General features: G+C 53.3%; 1 protein-coding gene across 1 annotated transcript in view; it reads right to left on the bottom strand.

Moving 5' to 3' along the window:
• Nucleotides 1–1654: 1654 nt before the first annotated feature.
• GALNT17 (polypeptide N-acetylgalactosaminyltransferase 17) overlaps nucleotides 1655–8115 on the bottom strand; it is a 219308-nt gene continuing 212847 nt past the window's right edge. The window contains exons 10-11 of the mRNA XM_032707475.1: nucleotides 5005–5172; nucleotides 1655–4422 (exon numbers count right to left, since the gene is read on the bottom strand). Coding sequence (XP_032563366.1) covers nucleotides 4294–4422; nucleotides 5005–5172 — 297 coding nt within the window. The 3' untranslated portion in view covers nucleotides 1655–4293. The remainder of the gene's footprint in view (nucleotides 4423–5004; nucleotides 5173–8115) is intronic.

Genomic DNA, 8115 nt, shown 5'->3' with positions numbered 1-8115 from the left:
TGGACTCCAGAGGGTGGTCCCTGACTCAGAGCCCTGAGGGACACCAGGGACAAGTGGTGTCTGCCAGGGGTCTGGTTTGGGATCAGTGTTATTTAATATCTTCATGAATGACACAGGTGAAGGGATCAAGGGCCCCCTCAGCAGGTTTGCAGGGTGAGGGTGCAGTGACACACACGGAGGATGGGACCATCCTCTGCACAAGCTCCAGAAGTGGCCCCTGGGAATCTCCTGAGGTTTAACAAGGCCAAGTGCTGCTGCTGCACCTGGATCAGGGCAATCCCAGGATCAATCCAGGCTGGGGATGAGCAGATGGAGCAGCCCTGGGAGAAGGACCTGGGGGAGAGGCTGCACATGAGCCAACCCTGTGCCCTGGGCTGATCCCCCAGTGTGGGTAGAGGGCAGGGGGGGATTCTGCCCCTCTGCTTCCTCAGCTGAGACCCCCCTGCAGAGCTGCTCCAGCCCTGGGGAACAGCACAGGGAGGACGTGGAGCTGCTGGAGAGAGTCCAGAGGAGGCATCAGAGGGCTGGAGCAGCTCTGCTGGGAGGGAAGGCTGGGAGAGCTGGGGGGGGGTTCAGCTGGAGAAGAGAAGGCTCTAAGGAGACCTAATTGTGGCCTTGCAGGACCTGAAGAGGCTACAAGAGAGCTGGAAAGAGATCATTTACAAGGGCCTGGAGTGACAGGACAAGAGGGAATGGCATCAAACTGCCAGAGGGCAGGGTTGGATGGGATATTGGGAAGGAATTCTTGGCTATGAGGGTGGTGAGGCCCTGGTACAGGTTGCCAGAGAAGCTGTGGCTGCCCCTGGATCCCTGGAAGTGTCCAAGGCCAGGTTGGACAGGGCTTGAAGCAACCTGGTCTAGTGGAAGGTGTCCCTGCCTGTGGCAGGGGGTGGGACAGGATGGTCTTTAATGTCCCCTCCAACCCAAAGCATTCCATGATTCTCTGCTGTGGAGCACATTGCACTGAAGTGTTTCCTGACATGGACCTTGGCCCTGAGGAAGCCCCGAGTGTGTCAAATGCTCCCCACAAGGGCACAGGTTTCCATTTTGGGTGATCCTGTGGCTGCAGATCCCACCATGGGGTGTCCCACTCCTTGCCCAGCCAGGCCCAGGCTGGAGGTGACACTTCCCTGGGGTGATGGGCACATTTGCTGTGCCCCCAGCTCGGGGCAAGAGCTGCTGCTGCCACCCAAGGAGCTGCTGTGGTGCCTTTGTCACACGGGGCACCCACAGAGACACCTCCCTCCTGCCCATCCCTCACTCTCCTTACAGGGCACCACCCGGTTTTTAGGAGAACACGGATGTGAGGAAGTGGGTTGGAGTGCCCTGAGCTCCAGGTAACGTTTAGGAACATTCAGGAACACCCAGCCTGGGTTCAGGAAGACGTTTGCAGGCGCTGCTTTATTTATCACGCCTCTTCTCAGTTCTGGGATGTAACTGTGTTATCTGGTGAGTGACAGCAGTGGGATGGATGGGATGGGAGTTAATCTGTGTCCACCATCTCTCTTGATTTCTCCTTCATTTCCATTTCTTTTAAAAGTGGAAGTTTCATTAAAAAAGCAGCACTTTTCTATTAAATAAGTAGCAGAGAAGAATGACTGCCTCTGTATCTCATCAGCAGTGAATCTTTTTAAAACCACTCAGGAGACAAGGCTCAAATCATATATTTAATAAGAATCACTTGGATATCACTTCTTAAAGCAATTAACATATTATTAGAGATAAGCCAAGATGCAACAATTAGACCCAGATTTCTAAGACAGATTCCTACAGTTTCGGAGGGCGCAGACCTCGGGCCGTGGCCTCAGCAATCACCTCTGCATGTCACAAACCAGTGTCAGAATTTCACTTACACGGACACAGCAGATTAAATTCTCACTTTCATTCCTCATTTTGCTCGTGCTGATTTTCCTGATTCTTCTCAGTCATTGAAAGCTGCAATTACAGCAGCGACAAGGGGCAAACACCTCAGCGGGGGCTCTGAGTGATCATTTCCAGCTTCCCCTTCCTTGTCGAGAGTCAGGGGGTTGTTTTCCACATGGAGCATGAAGGAAAGGCATCTGTGAGCCTTAATAAAGGATCAAAGAGCTCATCACCAGCAGGATCCTCGCCTTGTGCCCCCTGAGCGCAGGGACGGCGCCGACGGCGCTGGGAGATGCTCTGCTGGGGGCTGCTGGACACAGGGACATCCCAGAGGGGCTGGGGTGACAATCCAGGGAGCTAAACACAGCCAGTCCCTCCTGCCTGGCAGCTGGAGCAGCTCCTGCCAGGGATGGGAGCCGAGGGGAAGCCACACATTCAGTGGTGCTGCCGGTAGCAGCAGGACAGACGGAGGGCTGGGGGGTGGCACCTCATCCCACCACGACTGAATGTGACAAAGCCCATCTGCTGGTGCCCTGGGCACCGGCAGGACTCGAGCTGGACTGGGAACTAGGAATTCTACAACGTTTTTTGTTGTTTATCCTGAAATATGCAGGCTTTTCCCTCCTCTGACCCACAGGTGGCTGCCGCTGGTGACTGACAGCAGACTGATTGCTCAATTAAAGGGCTTTTTAGCAGTTTGACCAACCCCCCGGACTTGCCTGGAGTCCACTTCAGCAGCAAATTGCTTTTCTTAGAAGGCAGCAACAAACGGAAGGGGGAAAACATATCATGCATCTAAAGATTTGTGATCATATCGGGGTTGGTAAGGGCTGAGATTTATTACACGAGAGATGATGCAACAGCGAAGAAGGAGAGCAAAATTCTACATTGACTCCCTACTTTGCAGTTCAGGACAACTAAGAGGTTTTACTCCATTAAGGAAGGCAAGGGAAAAAAATCAGGGACAACCCCAGTGCTTGAGGGAGTCCTGTAAAGCCTAAATGAACAATCAGTCCTACTTTGCTGTAGAAGGAACAATGAAATATATCTGCTTCTGTTCAATAAATTACTAAAACATCAGTTATAAACCTGCTGCATGGCATTGAAAATTAAACTCATTAAACATCCAGGTAGCTTCATCCTGATGCAAATGGAAGACAGGCATGAGTGCTCTGCAGCAAACAACTCTGTGCACATCCCATCTTTGGGAGCCATATTTACACATACATCTCATATATTAATATATTTTAGTGCACCCTAGCCAGAGGGCAACCAGAAAGAGTATTATTCTGTGAGAAGGACAGGAGAAGGGCTGGCTTCTCCTCTCTGCTGGGCAAGGCCTGTGTCCATCCATGGGCAGCAATTGTGCAGGGACCATGTTTCCCTTTTCCAGGTGAGCCAGACACCAGGGCCCCAAACAATGGTCTCCTGTGACAGCTGGGTGGGTTTGGGAGCCAAGAGTTGGCAGCCAAAATTATTGTGAGACCACTCCACCATATTAACAAGCCTGAAGTGACTTGCAGGTCAAGAATTTCAGCCAAAGTGCCATTTTTTGGTCTCTTGCCCTCCCTCTCTGCTCCTTCCAGAGCTCGGGAAGGTCTGAAGGGACAAGGACAGTCTGGGGAGGGCCTTGACCATGGTGACACATGGAGCAGGCAGGACAGGGAAGAGGACACCACTGCAGAGTTAGGGAGACCACCATTCCTGATGTCCCCAAAGGGTAGGCAGACATCCCACATCGTTCCCAAGGGGAATTTGGGGTCTCCATGGGAGGGACTGGTGCTGCTCAGCACATGGGTGAGGGAGGGGGGGAATGGGAGATCAGTGGGTTTATTCAGTGGCATTTTGTTTGGGGATATCTGAGATAAAGAGCTGGGGGATGAAGGGTGTGTTTTGTTCCTCCAGCACTCAGGAAAGGGGCTGCTGGATGCAGGGGCAAGGAAGGGAAAAGAGAGCAAGGACCCAGCAAGACAGCACATCCTTCACCCTCCTCTCCTTTGGGGCCTGGTGACCATTTTCCTCTCACAAGCTCCCACATTTTCACCCTTGCCAGGCAGGTGTATCCAGGGTGGATGACCCTGAACTTACCCAGCCCTTTGGCAGGGCTTGGAGTTGTCTGGGAAAGCAACAATTCCCTGTCAGCACGACGCTCCCGGGGCTGCAGGAGCTCATTCCAGTCGTCCCAGCAGCACCTCCCCGAGTGCTCTGCAGAAGGAACCAGCAGTTCTGCCCCAGTTTCACACAGCTGGGATCAGCTGGGGGAGATTTCAACACAACAAAAGAAAGACAGCAATGCCCATTTCCCCCATGTCCCCTCCTGATAACATGAATAAAGCTCTGTTTTGATATTCCATCCTTTCCAAAGGAGTCCTGTCGGATCAGTCCAGGTCAGCTGTGGTTGGAGTCACACTCCCCTGACTCTTTCAGCCTTTACTTGATGAAGTTTTTAATTGTCCACCTTTGTCCTGTGCAGCTGCGAAGGATCAGATCGATTCCAGCCATTCCCTTGTTCTCCACTTCCAGGCACCTCCCCGTGCCCTTGTTCAGGATGGCACCGTTCTGAAATGAAAGGAATAACTTAAAATTAAAGGATAGGGGGAAAGCATTAAAAAAATTAAGACTTTGGGTTGCCTGTGAAGCAAATCAGGGTGGCACCCAGGGATGCAGACACGTCCTTGGGCTTTAGCTGGGTGGAAATGCAATTCCAACAATAAAATAATTCCTAAAATAAATAATGGGAGTGGAATGAGCATCTATTAACGCTGACAGCACCCAAGGAACATCTGGAACCTTTTAATTCCCTGTGTTGGGAAGGTGGGACACTTGTGTACAATGTAAATTATTTACACTCTGCCTTGGCACAAGAATACTGTGTTTTCATGGAGATTACCCACAAGGAATCTGGGAGCCATTGGCAGGGCAGGCCACATCCACCAGATGTAACCAGATCCACCTTTATGGCATCAGAAAGGAAAACTTCTGTTGGAAATGGACCCGAAATCCTGCCCCTGATCCCTCTTCACCTTTTCCCTCTGCCTTCGGACCCGGCACCTGCTGTTCCATGGGATCAGTTGTCCCACACCATCTCGTGTCAGACGTGGTGCCCCAGCCCAGGGTTTGGGAAGCAGACTTGGAACACACCTGGATGAAACTCCAGCGCTTGTGGAGGCTGCTCTTGACCTTCTCGCAGTCCAGGAGCTGCGGGAAGCGGCTCTTCCCGTTATCCACCAGGCACCGGGTGTCCGGGAGCAGGGTCGTGGTGCCCAGGGCACCCAGGTGAAGGAACCCCTCCTTGGTGTAACGTGCCAGCTGTGGGCAGGGGAGGACAGAAAGGACCATCAGCACCGTGGGAGCGACACTAAAGTGATACAGGAAAGGACAGAACTGTGGGGACGGGGCACAGGGAAAGTGGGACTCAAAAGAGGGGAAAAACCAACTTTATCCAGCCTTTTTAGCCTTGATTTGTTTGTTTGTTTGTTTGTTTGTTTGTTTCAGATGCAAAAAAAAAAAGTGGTGGGGAGATGAGACACAGGGAAGGGGTGAGAATAACTCTGAGCCTTTAATCCATCGGGATTGTCCCACTCTGCTCTGCCCTGGGGTGGCCTCACCTCAACATTGGGGCAGTTTGGGGGGACACAATGTAGGGAAGGGATTGAGCCATTAGAGAGTGTCCAAAGGAGGGAACAAGAACGGGGAAGGACCTTGATTTGAAGGCGTGTGAGGACACTGAGGGCACTTGGTGTGTTCAGCTGGAGAAGAGGAGACTGAGGGGAGACCTCAGTGCAGTTCCAACTGCCTGGGCAGGGGCAGAGGAGGGGCAGGGACTGAGCTCTGCTCTGGGGGGACCAGGGCCAGCAGCCAGGGAATGGCTGGAGCTGTGTCAGGGCAGGCTCAGGTTGGATCTCAGCCAAAGGTTCTTCCCCCAGAGGCTGGTTGGGCACTGCCCAGGCTCCCCAGGGCAGTGGGCACAGCCCCAAGGCTGCCAGAGCTCAGGGAGGGTTTGGCTGATCCTCTGGGGCACAGGGGGTGACTCTTGGGGCTGGGCCTGTGCAGGGCTGAGGGTTGGACTGGATGGCCCTTGTGGGTCCCTTCCAGCTCAGCACATTCTGTGACTCCTCCATCCTCCTTTGGGCTTGAACACTGTAGGATGGGGCCATGGATGATTTCCCCTGTTTTCCAGCTGGAGCCAGCTGGCTTGGCTGGTATTGCTGGCCCAGCTCAGTGAGCCAGCCTGGCTTTGGCCTGGATTGGTGCCCCTGGTGTGCCTGGCACAGCCTCCAGAGCTCCAACAGGGCCGGGCAGCACTGTCAGCCAAAGGGGGCTGGGACAGACCTGGCCCTGTTCCCCAGGGATGTGAGCCTGAGTCTCCCCCACAGCTCAGCCCCAAGCAAAGGCTCAGGATTGCAGCTGATCCCAGCATATCCCAGCATCCCACCATCCAGTGCTCCAAGAGACTTGGCTCAGGTGCCAAGGAGATGCAGGTTGGGAGCACCAGAGTTGGTGCTGGCACTGAAACATCAGCAGGCACTGCCACATCCCCACCCTGGGGCCACACACAAAGGGCTCCTCCATTCCCACTCCCTCCAAATATTTCCCTAAATATATTTAAATTCAGGAGTAAAAAGGAATGAATGACACTGTCCTGCCTTTTATGGTACAAGGGAAAGATATCCACTGCTGCTTCTTTAAATTATGAATCAGGCCATTATCTGGCAGACAAATAAGGAGGATTCAGCACATTAATTAACTGAGCATATCTGTGACCCAGATGCTTAAAGAGAGAGAGTAAATCACACTGGGAGTTTGGGTTATCTGGGCTGGAATAATTAAACACTGAAAATCAAGTTAAAACAATGTAACAGGGTCCGACTCTGGCTCGTGACCACAGATCTGGGAATGGTGCTGCCCAAATCCCTTGGGATGGGGCCCTGGCTCTGCTCCCACAGGCTGGGGAGTTACATGTTGGGCATCAAACAAACCCTCTGCTCCTCCACATCTCACCAAGGGCCATTTGCCAAAAGCTTTCACTGCCAGGAGGGTTCAGTGCAGCAGCCCCACAGCACCATCAGAGAGCCATGGGATGGGTTGGGCTGGAAGGGACCTTGAAAGGACATTTAGTCCAACCCCCTGCCATGGGCAGGGACACCTTCCACTACCCCAGGTTGCTCCAACCTGGCCTTGGACACTTCCAGGGATGGGGCAGCCCCAGCTTCTCTGGGCAACCTGTGCCAGGGCCTCCCCACCCTCACAGGGAACAATTCCTTCCATATATCCAACCTAAATTTCTCCTTTTTCACTTTGAACCCGTTTTCCCTTGTTTTATCACTCCAGTTCCTGGTGAACAGTCCCTCACCAGCTTCCCTGTAGTTCTTTCAGATCCTGTGAGGTCTCCACACAACCTTCTCTTCTCCAGACTGAACAGCCCCAAATTCCTCAGCCTGTCTCCATAGGGGAGGTGCTCCAGCCCCCTCAACTTCAGGTCCTCCTCTAGACTTGCTCCACACTTCCATGTCCTCCTTATGTTGGGGGCACCAGAATGCTGGGAATGTGGTGCTCAGATGCTCTTTCAGAGGAGCTGCCTGGTTCAAATCACACTGTCAGGCCTTGAGCACCACCTGCCTCCAGGCTTGGCCCATGGACACGTCCCACTGCTGAAACACAGACATGGGAACTGAGCCCTCAGCTGGGCTGGAGGTGCCCTGGGGTCATTCCCAGCTTGCTCCAGCCTCGGGCACAGCTGGCAGCCCAGCACAGGGTGAGCTGAGCTCGGGGCGGGAGAGGATCCACATCCTGCACTTGGGCACTCCATGCCAGGGAATGGGTGGGAGGAGGAGGAGGAGGGGGATGGTTATGACTTTAAACTCTGCAGGTTGTCCTCCTTTCCACCCCAGCAGTTTGGAGGGGAAGTTACTGTCAGGCTAAAGAGACACAACTGTTCTGCCACCAGCTGGCAAAGGGCCCTGGGGGGCCAAGGGCAGATCCTGCACTGGGGGATGGGATGGGGCAGCTTTGCCCCCAGAGAAGCTGTGGCTGCCCCATCCCTGGAAGTGTCCAAGGCCAGGTTGGACAGGGCTTGGAGCAACTGGGGCTAGTGGAAGGTGTCCCTGCCCATGGTAGGGGGTGGGACTGGATGAGCTTTAAGATCCCTTCCAAGCCAAACCATTCCAGAAGTCCATGATTTTTTATTCATAGGAAAATTCAAGAAATCTACAAGAACTTGACATTTTTAAGAACTGGACATCAGTGTCAACT

The sequence above is a fragment of the Chiroxiphia lanceolata genome, chromosome 20, assembly GCF_009829145.1.
Source record: "Chiroxiphia lanceolata isolate bChiLan1 chromosome 20, bChiLan1.pri, whole genome shotgun sequence".
NCBI classification, from domain to species: Eukaryota; Metazoa; Chordata; class Aves; order Passeriformes; family Pipridae; genus Chiroxiphia; species Chiroxiphia lanceolata.
Note: the sequence above shows the minus strand (reverse complement) of the source record. Positions and strands in the feature narration are given on the sequence as shown.